The sequence below is a fragment of the Maniola hyperantus genome, chromosome 2, assembly GCF_902806685.2.
Source record: "Maniola hyperantus chromosome 2, iAphHyp1.2, whole genome shotgun sequence".
In the NCBI taxonomy this organism is placed as follows: domain Eukaryota; kingdom Metazoa; phylum Arthropoda; class Insecta; order Lepidoptera; family Nymphalidae; genus Maniola; species Maniola hyperantus.
The window spans coordinates 15,480,576-15,494,740 of NC_048537.1; the positions used below are offsets into that span (position 1 = coordinate 15,480,576).

At 37.0% G+C, this 14,165-nt stretch overlaps 2 protein-coding genes and 1 non-coding gene across 3 annotated transcripts; all 3 read left to right on the top strand.

Moving 5' to 3' along the window:
* Nucleotides 1–522: 522 nt before the first annotated feature.
* TRNAL-UAG (transfer RNA leucine (anticodon UAG)) lies at nucleotides 523–602 on the top strand. Its single transcript has one exon. It is a non-coding gene; the product is annotated as a tRNA-Leu (tRNA).
* Nucleotides 603–5,363: 4,761 nt separating this feature from the next.
* On the top strand, nucleotides 5,364–7,234 carry LOC117993291 (protein rtoA-like). The gene is made up of 2 exons (XM_034981077.2): nucleotides 5,364–5,551; nucleotides 5,773–7,234. Exons 1-2 carry the CDS (start codon nucleotides 5,482–5,484, stop codon nucleotides 7,152–7,154), a joined length of 1,452 nt encoding a protein of 483 aa, XP_034836968.1. The 5' UTR covers nucleotides 5,364–5,481; the 3' UTR covers nucleotides 7,155–7,234.
* Nucleotides 7,235–12,439: 5,205 nt separating this feature from the next.
* LOC117990381 (protein rtoA-like) lies at nucleotides 12,440–14,065 on the top strand. The gene is made up of 2 exons (XM_069508169.1): nucleotides 12,440–12,629; nucleotides 12,843–14,065. The coding sequence occupies exons 1-2, from the start codon at nucleotides 12,560–12,562 to the stop codon at nucleotides 14,063–14,065; spliced, it is 1,293 nt and encodes a 430-aa protein (XP_069364270.1). The 5' UTR covers nucleotides 12,440–12,559.
* Nucleotides 14,066–14,165: the final 100 nt, after the last annotated feature.

Below are 14,165 nucleotides of genomic sequence, written 5' to 3' on the forward strand. Positions count from 1 at the left end.
ATATACCTATATAGATTATAGAGATATAGATTTCCTACATCCATGATTCGACCTTAGATGGAATAAAGCAAAGAGTTCGACAGTATAATTATTTAAAATCGGACGAGATAAAACCATTGTATACTATCTCTATGCATATACCACAGAGGACTACCATAGAGAATAGATAGTACCAAAAGTAAGAACCTCCCCTCGCTCCTCTGACCCTCTGACCTCGAGCATGCCTCGAGCTAATCTACCGCATGTAAATTAAATACGGGTTTAACTTTTGTACTTACGTTCAATCGTTCGACTAGTGTAAGTATTTTAGTTCACAGTGTTTTCGCTTGAAGCGCTGTCTGTAGCTGTTAAGCTGTAAAGGAACTCGTTTTCTAGACTTGTTTTGCGAAACCAATAAAATCTCGACCTAATGCACTTACGATTAACACTCGTTTTTCAAAGGAACAAAAAAAAAGTGTAGGCCAAATGCACACGTTAAATGTAAGTATATTGAAATACAAAATTTCAACTCGCTACGCAACAGGCAGCGTGGCCGAGTGGTCTAAGGCGCTGGTTTTAGGCACCAGTCCGAAAGGGCGTGGGTTCGAATCCCACCGCTGTCAAATACTTTTTGAATTTTTTTCTTATTTTTTTGATACTTCGAAATAATATTATAGTATTGCATCGCTGATAAATTAAGAAGTAGATATTTACACAAAGCAGATGTTTAAGTGCAAATAGATGAACGTCGTTAAAATAAAATAAAATATTCATATACATTTACCTACATTTAATATTTTTATTTATATCATATTATTAATTATAGCGTATTAGGATATGTACCTAAAGCAGAAATATATAACGCTATGTACCAACTTATTACCTATCGAAAAAATCTTTTTGAAAGTTTCGAAGACAGGTACCCAGGTTTTGGACAGTAAGTAGTTAATCATCTTTATTTATTTTTAATCTTTACATAATTTTAATAACTTCTCTAAAAAATTAATAGGTACCTACTTATAATAAAATGATTAGGAATATGTATTTATATACCGTTATAAAAAGAATTTTAAAAATAAAAATATGAAAGTCACTTTCACTTCACCCACTCCCTATTCAACAAATGAATCCTAGAAAACACGTAGGTACATAAGTACCTACCTAGGTAATTAGGAAAGTTGGTGATCGACTTTAGAGGTCCAATCCAATTACCGACTCAGATCAATATTGCTTACCCGCCAGCTAAATACTTAGGTACCAATATATTATTTATAATTATAATATCCTCTACCCTAAGGTTGCCTGGAAGAGATCGCTATTTTAGCGATAAGGCCGCCTAGTGTACATGCAATCTTTGTTATATTATGTCTATTGTTTTTGTTTTGGTGTACAATAAAGCATATTTTACTTTACTTTACTTTACTTTACCAATTAGGTAAATAATATATCTATAAATAAATAAAAATATTTTTTATTCAATTAAACTTTTAAGAGTAGGTACTTTGAATCGTCAAATGCAGCTACCAACTGGTTCGGAATGCCTTTCCTACAAGAATTTTTTCCTAATTTCAGCAAGAAACTCAGCGCTTGCTCTTTCAAAGATTTGATATAATTATTATAAATAGAATATTTTTTTTCTGTTTTCGTTTATGTCAATATGCTAGAATCCATTCAACGTAAATTTTTAAAATGTTTAAGTAAGAGATTTAATTCCTTTAGTATCACTTAATTAATCTCTTTAGAGCTCAGGAGGGAACACAAGGATCAAATCTTCTTGTATAAAATTGTAAATGGTCTTAATTGACTCCCCTTATTTACTAAGTAAAATAATGTAGGTACTCTGTACCGCCATTGTCCAGACGGAATGTAAAAACCTTTAGTCTTCCACATATTAACACGAACTATGGCCATAATAGATTTTTAGTGAGGACATGCGATATATACAATAAGAAATATGTACAATTAGATCATTTTCAACACAAGGTAAATTTTTAGCTGAAATAAAAAAGTTTAAATAATTATATATAGCACGATTAGAATTATATACTTTATTTGTAACCACTTCATAACAAACTAACTTTTTATAATTTAATTTAATGTAATTACTAACCTAACTAACTCCCGCACAAAATATCAATAGATATAATGTAAATGAGTGAACACTTAATAGGCATATGTACAAACAAGAAATAGGTAGCTAAGTAAAAATGTAAAAGCTGTTTGTGTTCCATAAAAAAAAAAAAACTTATCCTATTTTTCGATATACTTAGGTAGGTAAGTGTACTGTGTATTATTATTTTTAATTCCAATCAAAACGCTAGTGGGCGAGACCGTTGTACCGAAACACTGTGATTAATCGCTCGCGCTGTCACAAACTTGATCTCGGATCAGAATCCGCACTCGTGAAGCTATTAGCATAAATAAGACATAGATTAGATAGAGCGGAGAGGCTGAGCGGTCGATGATTTATGGAAATGAACCTTTTTAAAAATTTTGCTACAGGTATAGATAGATATATACCGTATAAGTCCCGCAAATTGCTATTGCGCTGGAACCATGTCTCATTAACATCGAAATAACGTCATTTTGACGTCAGCCGAAATAAAAATATACCATCAGCTCGAACCTTCAGTCTACTGCTGACATCATTGAAATGGCGGCCACGAGCATTAGCTGTGAATATCTCTACGTATTACTATAGTTCACAAGATACAGCCCGCTGACAGACGGACGGACGGACCGATGGACAATGGAGGCTTAGTGATAGGGTCCCGTTGACCCTTCGTCGGGTACGAGACTCTTCAAACTAAAGTTGTGGACACACACAATGCGCGACGACACAGAAACTGTATGAAGTAATCATCATCATGATCAACCCATCGCCAGCCCACTACTGAACACGAGTCTCCTCTTAGAATATGAAGGATTTAGGCAACTGTCCGCCACGCTGGATAAGTGCGGTTTGGCAGACATCACACACCTTTGAGAACATTATGGAGAACTCTCAGGAATGCTGCGCATTGCGCTTTGTATGTAGCCTTACGATAATCGTAATTCGTAAGTCAATGGTCCTAAACTATGACCTACTACAGCCCGCAAAACTACAGTTTACGCTTCGAACATTTAATAACATATTATTACTTAAGCATGTAATTATAATATGAACAACTAACAATTATTATTGCTGTACCCTATACTATAATTAATAACATAGTTCTATTTCGGCTGAGTGTCAGCTGCGAGGCAGGTAGGCACAGTACGTGGCCAAAAGTAATGTACATCGATCTTTAGAAGGAGATAGCAGATTTGTAGAGCACTGTCTCTGTCGTTGAGACCGACAAAACGTAGGTATGAGTGGCAGAAACAAAACTTTACAAAGCCGAAATGTCATTCTAAAGGCCGATTTTATTTTAGCGAATATTTTAGCGTTAAAGTAAAGTCAATTTTACTGTAACGCTAACATATTATTTCAACGCTCAAATTCTATCAACATAGGAGAGTTGTAAAATCACTAAAATTGAGCACAGCCTACCCAGACATACCGAGAGACTGCACATATTGATAAAAACTATGAAAACAAACTTCTTTAATTGATGAAAAGAATAGTCTCTGCGTCAAAGTTAGTCTATATTATTTATTGGGGCTCATAAAAAACATTCACGGCGACAATCAATTTGGACTTGCACTTGACAGACAGGACACTTTTTGCGATCGTTAGAAAGAAAAAGTTTGTTGAAATCATGCAACCGTTGACAGAGAAAGTGTACTAAATGAGAATAATAATATTCAAATCGATCATGTAGGTATCTAAGTGCACTGGCAAGAAATCATTTCATTTACCACGACCGATTTAAAAAAAAAATCTTTAAGGCTTCACTTCTTAAGTCCTTTCTTGGGTCCTAAGGATCAATCCTACCACAGAAAATCTCGTGTTCACAAAACACCGTAAGTAGGTACTTTGCACTTTTTCGTCGTTTAGGTAAATATAAATGGGTATAAAGTACCTACTTATAATAATAATAACGCTTTCTTCGAATGAAATTTTCAAAATAAGTAGGAATAAGATATATACCTATAAGAATCGTCCAGCTATAGTTTTATTAAAAGTAGGTATAGTTTTATTAAAAGTAGGTATAGTTCTATTAAAAGTAGGTATAGTTTTATTAAAAGTAGGTATAGTTTTATGAAAAGTAGGTATAGTTTTATTAAAAGTAGGTATAGTTTTATTAAAAGTAGGTATAGTTCTATTAAAAGTAGGTATGGTTTTATTAAAAGTAGGTATAGTTTTATTAAAAGTAGGTATAGTTTTATTAAAAGTAGGTATAGTTTTATTAAAAGTAGGTATAGTTTTATTAAAAGTAGGTATAGTTTTATTAAAAGTAGGTACCTAAAGATTTCCATCTTTTACGGCGTTTCTAAATTCTGATTTCGCTATTTTCCAAATTCCTAACGTTATTTTCGAGATCTATGTTTTTTGTTTTTCATGATAGTGGAATTATTCATTTAATGAGCAATATTTTGCCTCGTTTTAGCAATTTCTCCACATGACATCCGACCAAATTCTTTATAAACTCATAAATTTTAAATTTAATGTAGATAAAATGCGTTAATATAAAACGAATAAATCAAACTTTATAAAAGTAGTTTAATTTGCAGCTTCTTTTCATGTTATAATAATATATTAATTAGTTAAAAACAAATGTCCCACGCTTGATTAATAATTTATATATTTTATAGTCAAAGTCAAAGTCAAGTCAAATGATTTATTCAAAATAGGTAATAAATTACTCTTATTGATTGTCTGGTATAGTGTTAGATTTGTAAGATAATATAGTGGTGATAATTATAACGCAAACTTAAAACTAAAGCTACGAGGGTTCCAAACGCGCCCAGGTCTGAGAAGAGCCCACAACAAACTCATATGCACTAGGATTATAAAAAAAACTTGATTTCAAACGATCCTTTTAGTCAAATAAAACTCGTAAAACATTATATGTTCTCGTGAAACATAAAACTGACACTATAATGGACCAAAGTAGTTAATTTACCTAATTTATCTACTTTTTTTCTGTCGGAAATAAACGGTAGAATTATTATAATTAGGTTTAATATTTGTTTCTATGAAAGGAAACTAATGATTTTTATTGACGAATATACTGTTTCTGCAAATACAAATTAAAAAACTGATTTGCATGATGCATATCAGTTTTTTAATTTGTTACAATTCAAGATTGAACCCTGCATTGAAAATGAATAAAACCTCAACTTTTCAAATCAAGTCCCTCATACTTAGACAATTTTTAACAATCGCTAAGGAATGCAAATAAATAATGAACATAATAAATTAACACATCAATATTATCTACAAATAAATATTTCTTAGATAAAATTGACATCAGTAGGTCACTTCAGGTGAATGCTGCAGTGTAATGTTGGTATATAAACTCGGAGAAATGCTCTCTCCACATCCATTCAGTTTAGAGCTTTCAAATCTTTCACATCATGGCCACCAACTTGATCGTAGCCTTGGCATGTTTCGCCCTTTGCAATGCCAGTCCTGCATTTCTAAAGAGTAAGTTGAACATTTTGGTACCTATCATTCTTTTATTTAACTTACTTAAACTTAACTAATGTATATTTAAGTCGACTTGCACCAACCTTTTAAACGACATGTTAATTTTTCTATCCCTGTCCATTTCCTTTCCTTTACATTTAACTTAGCTTAGTCAGAAGCATATTTTCTGAGAATACGAATTCGCAGCCAAGTTTTACAAGGATTAAAATTACTTTCAGGTTACATATTCCGTACCGGACGCGGTTATTCAGTCGGTCAAGGTTACACTAACAACGCAGGCGGTCGAGCGACTGGTTCAGCAACTATCAACGGGGGTGTTCTTCAGGCATACGGAAGCGCTACCAATGATGGATACAGTCAACTAGGAAAGAACGCTTTTGGCGTACCCGGGGAGGCTGTAGCTAAGGCGGAAGTATACAATGGACCAGGAGCTCCTGCTAACGGAGAGGCTAAAGCTGAGGCACAGAACACACCAACCTATTACGCCGTGCCTGAGCCAGCTACCATCGTCTCTTACGATCAAAAATTTGAAACGCCTGCTCAAATAAGATACGAATATCCTGGAACCATCGCACAATCATCTGCTATTATTAATGATAATTCTGACTCGTCTGTCACTTCTGCTCGGGCTGAAGGTCCTGGCTCAGCTGAGTCTATTGCTAAGACTCAAGGTGTTGGTACCTATGGAATCACCTCATCAAATGCTAAAACTTTTGGATCTGGTTTCGGGACTGCCTCCTCCAACGTCAACAATGGCTATGGAACTGTTAATACTGCTGCCAAAACACATGGATATGGCTCAGCTTCCTCAAAATCGGAAACTGGTCTAGGTTTGGCATCGGCTGCCACTAAAACAAACGGCGGTTACGCAAGTTCATCTGCCAACAACGCTCTGGATTCCGCGGTCGTATCAGCTACTTCTCAAGGTACTGCCTCATCTAAAGCTGACATCAACGCTGTTCAAGGGGTGGTTGTTAGTCCTGTTGAAACTAGCAACCTGAAGGGAATTGGCTGGCGATTCGGAACAGCCTATAACGTACCAACTCCAGGACAAGCCCAAGTTTCCAGCCAAGCCAATGGAGGTTCCGCCAAGTCAACTGCTCATACTGATGGCGTCGTGACTACCGCTGATGCTCAAGGCTACGGGTCCGCCAACGCCAACGCCAACTTACTCGGTGGATCCGTCAACTCAGCAGCTAACTCCAACGGCATTGGTTATACAAAATATGCTGCGGGCAATGGATATGGATCTTCCCACTCAACTGTTAACAATGGTTTGGGCAGCATTAAATCGTCAGCCAATTCTAACGGGTATGGCAATGCCAACTCCCATGCTGATATCAACGCATTAGGTTCTCTTTTATCAGTTTCAAACTCCAACGGCCAGGGAACTGCTGCCTCAAGTGCAAACTCTGCACCATCTTACGCCTTCCGAGGACTTCCATACACCTACAACCCACGAACAAGCGTGAACACTCAGACGTCTGGCCAAGGATCAGCTTCGGCTAGGACTCAGGGCCTGAACTCTGGATACAGGACAGTTAACTCTGCTGCTAACTCTTTTGGACACGGAGCCGCACAAGCCAACGCTAGAGCCTAAGTTGAGTGTGCCTAAGTCACAAATAACATCAAGACGACTTTCGTTTCAATGACAAAAATGCCTTAACTTGTCTTGATGTATTTGCAAAAAACTTTAAATTAGGTATTTATTTATTGAATTAATTTATTTTATTTTGTAAGTTAATTTATTGTTGATGTAAAATGGAAAATAAAAAGAGTCGTTTCTATAAAAACTGTAATTTTTACTTTGTACTAACCTATTATTATGTTCAAATTTAGTTCTGAAAACTACAAAATTGTTCTAAAGTTGGATGACGGGCCGTTAAAGTAAAGCAAAGTTACAGTTAAATTTGACCGCTAATAAAAAGCAAAGTGGATTATACAATCTTTCAAAGTTGTCAAATCCTAACTTGACGGTCAAAATTTAAAGGAGACCGTAACGTAACTTTAACCACCTGTGATGTAACTGGACCAATGTTGCTTTTTAAACAAGAAATAATTACAGTTAACGCAAGTGCTATGATAACCAAAATGGATGCCGCTGAAAGCAAAAATTTATTAAAAATGGGTAAATGATCTCATCCAATCGCTGGCTGAAGTCAAAGTTATATAACCTGTGCAATCTATTGCAACAATCTGCTTACAGTACGCGGCTGAAAGTAATTGTACATCGACCTCTAGAACGAGATAGCGGTTTTGTAGAACATAGTCTCTGTCATTGAGACAAATTATTATGATTTGCTAATTTAGATTCTCTACTTAAATAAGTAGTCGGATCCACCACCCACACAGATGGCCAAATTTTTAGTTTATGTTTTCTGGTATAGTTAAGTATCTAAGTAGATAATATTGTTTAAAATATTTATGTGGTTTTTCCAAACTTCTGTATAATAAATAAATAAAATAAAAAAGATAGACATGAGTAGGTAGGTACTTACTTCATTTGGGCTAAGAACCAGCGCGTGCCAGACCTTCGGTATTTTATAAAAGCTGAAAGTTTCTCAGCGTATTGTCCCCAAAACTGGGAGGAACATTTGTTTGGATCATGGTGGCTTTGGGAGATAATAAGTGATAAAGGTGTAAAAAATCTTAGTATAAAAAAATCTTAGTCGAAAAAAATATAAAAAATTAGACTTTTTATAGATGTAAAAAGTCTAATTTTTTATATTTTTTTCGGAATAGCATTAGAAATCACGTCATTCATGCATTGCTAGACACTTAGGGTGAGATCTATAGAGCGCACTCTGACTTAGCTTAGACTTAAGACAGAGTTAAAACGAGACAGAGCTATATCTCTCACATAAATCTGTCTCGTTTTAACTCAATCTTAATTCTGAGCAAAGTCAAAGTGCGGTTTATAGATCTCAGCCTTAGTATCATGGCAACCCCCTGCCAGACACCCCTTAATAAAATTAAAGTTTTTAAAATTAAGTTTTTAAAATTTTTACAACTTTCTCACTATGCTAAGTGTTTATGCTATGGCATATGTATGTGATACTTAAATGCCTTTGTCTAGGTGCTAACCTTAATTTGTGTGCCTTTTTCTGTATTTTGATAAACAGAGTCGAATGGAAATCAAACCCTTGAAACGAGATTTTTTTAATTAAGTATAGAGATTTTCAGAAATACCACTCGAGCGAAGCATAGTCTGGTAAGACATAATGAAATAGAGGTACGTACAATTTGGCGAATCAAAAGGATCTCTTCAGGATAACCAACGCAGAGTTAAATTCAACAAAGTCGTGAAGATGAAGTGGCAACAGGTGGTAGATAACTGAGAACCAGTAGACATTGGGGGCCCAAGGTACTGAAATAGCAATATTATGTAATCTAAATATATAAAATGAAAAGGTGACTGACTGTCTAACTGACTGACTGACTGACTGATCTATCAACGCACAGCTCAAACTACTAGACGGGTCGGGCTGAAATTTGGCATGCAGATAGCTATTATGACGAAGGCATCCGCTAAGAAAGGATTTTTGAAAATTCAACCACTAAGGGGGTGAAATAGGGGTTTGAAATGTGTGTGGTCCACGCGGACGAAGTCGCGAGCATAAGCTAGTAACTTATTAAAACTATAAGGACTAGGTCCACCAGAGATCGGTCGAAAGAAGAACGTCAAATATTCGTGCCTATAAATATAACTCTCCAAAAGTAGAACTTTCCTTCTTCACATATAAAAAACCGGCCAAGTGCGAGTCAGGACCGTTCAATGAGGGTTCCGTACTACAGTCATTTTTTTTCGACATCTTACACGATAATTAAAAAATTATGATGCATAAAAATAAATAAAAATCTGTTATAGAATGCACAGGTGAAGCCCTTTCATATGATACCCCACTTGATAGAGTTATCCTACTTCGAAAATGAAAATACTAATTTTTAGTTCATGACTACAATTTAATTTTATTTTGTGTGATGTAACAAGTTCGCGGTTTTCAGATTTTTCCCCTAATGTCTGCTATAAGACCTACCTACCTGCCAAATTTCATGATTCTAGGTCAACGGGAAGTACCCTATAGGTTTTCTTGACAGACCGACAGAAGTGATCCTATAAGGGTTCCGTTTTTCCTTTTGAGGTACGGAACCCTACCGGGAAAGGAAAAAGAGACAAAAATTATAAAACTACTGTTGATTAACAAAATTGTGATTGATTTGTTTATGGCTACAAAACTTAGTAGGTACCTTTCCATTATATGACAAATTCTATTCATTATATTGAAGAAAGACTTTCACTGTTTATTAATAGTTAACATTTTATTAGAAGTGACATAGAAAGCAGTTGACAAATCTAGAAAAAACCCGTCAATCGGCAGGGTATTAGCCATTAGCATAGCGTAAATCAAAATTAATTTTTAAAACTGGTAGGCAGTATGCTTAATTTCATTTTAATAGAATCATAAATAACCAAATAACCGTTTTTCAAACAGAAAGCCTATTATTATTATTGTTAGCACAACTGTGCGATATCTCAATACGAGCCCTTGAGGGCAAACGAAAAGAAATATAAAGCGCACAAAACAAGCACAAGTTGGTATTGAACTTGTGCAGTGGGTGATTTATCGATAGAGGCCAAAATCGCTTCTACAAATCAATAATATACTTATATTATATTATGTTAATACGTTTACCTATTTAGTATTTTGAAACCATTACTATTAGGTTTTATAGACAGTTTCTGAATAAAAACTACCGTTTAATAAATTATGTCCGCCAAGAGGCGATGTAAATGTTTCACTAGATGATTAGAATGAATAGAAGACGGCGCTTGATAGTAATCTGAACATGTTCCAACGAACACCGTTGTCCGCAAGTCAATCCTAATACATGTAGTTCTTGCATTTCACGAGTAGGTACGCGTAGTTCATGCTTGGATTTAAGTAATATCGGTGTAAGTAAAGTAACTAATCTGTACCTATAAGCTAACCCGCGACTGATTGGTCCAACAGGCATGCACTCTGACGCAATGTGCATGTAAAGTTTAAGTGCGTCCACGTGAATTGCAAGAACTTTTTTTTTATAGGACTTCGTCCGCGTGGATTTACATTTTTCAAAATCCCGCGGGAACTCTTTGATTTTCCGGGATAAAAAGTAGCCTATGTGTTAATCCAAGGTATAATAATCTATCTCCATTCTAAATTTCATCCAATTCCGTTCTGTCGTTTTTGCGTGATTGAGTAACAAACATCCAAACATCCACACTTTCACATTTATAATATTCATATTATTAGGATTAATTTTTTAAAGATTTTTTATATAGGTATACTTACTATGAAGCGCCGCATCTAGTGGAACATTATTGTATCGCTGCGTCTATCGGCAAAGAACTGCGTTGGCGACGTTACCGTTGCAGTTTGAATCTTTCGAGCCAAGTTTATGGTTACACGAAAACATTTATCATACGGAATATTCGGCTTTCATATTCATTCAAACATTGTAACACTTGAACCCAACGTTCACGCATAGGTGCGAGTTTTACGATAGGTACTTCTTAATGCATAGGTATTAGATGCTTAAGTATTTACTTTATTATTCTATAATAGCACGTAGACATTGTACCTAATTCTTAGAAATTGACTACATCAAGTATGCATTCAGCAAAATCAGTAAGTGGTAGGTAGGTACTTAGATTTTTAGTTTTTTTCAAATCTTCATAGTTCACGTTCTAGGCAAGTGCTTGTATTTGACAATCTATACTCCGCGACAGGTTGAGATGGTAATCGGGGTATGAGGCGGGGGACGCCCCGCGGCCCCGCCCACCCGCATGTCACCCGCGCTCGCCCGTACTGGGTTAGCGCCGGTGCTGTGCGGGTGTCCGGGGCGTTCCCTTACCGATTGGCATTTCAACCTGTCGCATCAATCTATAGAGTTGTAGAGCTTAAGAAAATATCGGCGCTCTTATTTAGCGAATATTTAAAAAAGACAACGAAATACATTACTTACCTATGTACCTAAATGAAAAAAATGTTCGAGATAGTTATTTAGGTAGATATACCTACAAATACCTAATTAGAAGAGCAGACTATTCAATCAAATTGTTTCCAGGTAAAAAGGTATTTGTGATGCTAATCAGATAAAGTTTATATTTAAACCAAAATGAAATAATATGATGGTTGATTTTTTTTTTATTCCATTATAAGTTAGCCCTTGACTGCTATCTCATCTGGTGGTAAATGATGATGCAATCTATATGATGTATGAGCGGGCTGACTTGGAAGGGATATGGTAGTTTTTATTAAACCCATTGTCTAGTGGGAGGCATCGGCCATGGCTAGTTACCACCCTATCGGCAAAACCGTGCCGCCAAGAGATTCCGGTACGACTCTGTTCAGAAACCGATAAGAGTAAGGTATGGGTTTAAAAAATCCAAAACACCCCATGCCGCTAAATCGATTGGCAGCAAGACCTGGCTGGTAGGTTGGTTATCTCCACCAGACCAGAGTCAATTTAGAAATTACTAATTCCAAAATTGCCCCTGTCAAGAATCGAACCCGGGACCTCCCACTTATATGACCACAGCGCTTCCCACTGCGCCAGGGTACTTTTAGGATTTTTTTTATCATACAAAAATATGCAACTATGCAAAGGCGCTGACTAGACATACCCTTGTATAATAATGAAACAGCAAATTATTAATACGAAACTGAGGTCATTGTACCTACTTGGAGCTAATCATCCGGTCATACAGCCATTTCGACGTCAAAGCCATCATAAAAATTTAAATCGTCCGCGAAAGGTTCGCGAAGTCTCTAATCACTAATCAGGTCCGCCAATAATTAATCTAACGTAAGCCATCAAAATAATTTACGGATACAACTTTTGTAGGTGAAGTTCACAACAGTAGGCCACTTCGGGCGAGCGGTGATGTGATCTTGGTATATAAGCTCGGAGAAATGCTCTCTCCACATCCACTCAGTCCTAAGCTTTCGAGTCTATCACATCATGGCCACCAAGTTGATTGTAGCCTTGGCGTGTTTCGCCCTTTGCAATGCCAATCCCACATTTTCAAATGGTAAGAATTGTTTTTGTATTTTTTTAATTTTTATATTAAATAAGTAAGATTACAAAAAATAGTCTTTGAAAAATAAAGATTTGTTTTTATTTAATAACATAGATCCTTAGGAAATATTTAAAAAATCGTTGACACTGTAAGATCAGGAAGGTGGCAGATTTTCGTTTCAGATTAATCAAGATCAAGTATTACAACAACCTAATTTTTTTACAGGTTACATTTTCCGCAACGGACGTGGCTATTCAGTCGGTCAAGGCTACTCAACCAACCCTGACGGCCAAGTGGTAGGCTCTGCGACTAGCGATGGAGGCGTTCTTCATGCCTACGGAAGTGCGTCTACTGATGACCAGAATCAGTTAGGAAGAAACGCCTATGGCGGACCTTACCCCGGACAAGCCGTAGCTAAGGCGGAAGTATACGATGGACCAGAAGCTCGCTCTTACGAAGAGGCTAAAGCGATTGATGAGGCACGATACACACTATCCTCTTACACCGTGCCTGATCCAGCAGTCGTCTCTTACCAACGAAACTTTGAAACCCCTGCTGAAATAGTATATGAATATACTGGAAACGCTGCCCCGTCATCTGCTATTACTGTCGCGAAAACACAAGGATATGGCTCAGCTTCTTCAACTTCGCAGACCGATCTCGGCTTGACATCTGCTGCCTCTCAAACAAACGGTGGTTATGCCAGCTCAGCGGCTAACAACGCTCTGAATTCAGCAGTTGTGTCAACTAACTCCCAAGGCATTGCCTCATCTAAGGCTAACATCAACAGCCTCCCAGGCCTTGTTATAAGCTCTGCTAGAGCCAACGAACTGCGAGGACATGGCTGGAGATTCGGTACGGCTTACAATCTTCCCATTCCCGGACAAGCTCAAGTTTACAGCCAAGCCAATGGAGGTTCCGCCAAGTCGACCGCTCACACTGACGGCGTCGTGACTACCGCTGACGCTCAAGGCTACGGATCCTCTAATGCCAACGCTAACTTAAACAGTGGATCCGTCAACTCTGCAGCTAACTCCAATGGACTCGGGTACGGTGCTTTCAGATATAGCGCGGGTAACCAACTTGGATCTGCGCAGTCGACCATTAACAATGGTTTGGGTAACATAAAATCTTATGCCAATTCCAATGGATATGGAAACGCCAACTCTCATGCTGATATCAACGAGCAAGGTTCTCTTTCATCTGTATCAAACTCCAACGGTTATGGAGCCGCTGTCGCCAGCGCGAATTCTGCGCCAGGTTATGCTGTGTTCAGGACTGATGGATTCCCATACGCCTACAGCGCAGGACCAAGCGTCGTTACTCAGACATCTGGCCAAGGATCAGCTTCGGCTAGGTCTCAGGGACTGAACTCAGGATACAGGGTGATCAACTCTGCTGCTAACTCCTATGGATACGGAGCTGCACAGGCTAATGCTAGCGCATAAGATGGGATAAAGCCAAAAACAAATAACACCAAGACGACTTTTGAACACTGATAATTCTGTAAAACTTGTCTTGATGTATTTGCTGGTATATCTTTAGTTA

What these genes read in the sequence shown, in the direction of transcription:
- LOC117993291 (XM_034981077.2), top strand. Translation starts at nt 5,482, where the DNA reads ATGGCCACCAACTTGATCGTAGCCTTGGCATGTTTCGCCCTTTGCAAT. An exon ending in CAGTCCTGCATTTCTAAAGA is followed by an intron (nt 5,552 to 5,772) that starts GTAAGTTGAACA and finishes AATTACTTTCAG; the next exon opens with GTTACATATTCCGTACCGGA.
- LOC117990381 (XM_069508169.1), top strand. Translation starts at nt 12,560, where the DNA reads ATGGCCACCAAGTTGATTGTAGCCTTGGCGTGTTTCGCCCTTTGCAAT. An exon ending in CAATCCCACATTTTCAAATG is followed by an intron (nt 12,630 to 12,842) that starts GTAAGAATTGTT and finishes ATTTTTTTACAG; the next exon opens with GTTACATTTTCCGCAACGGA.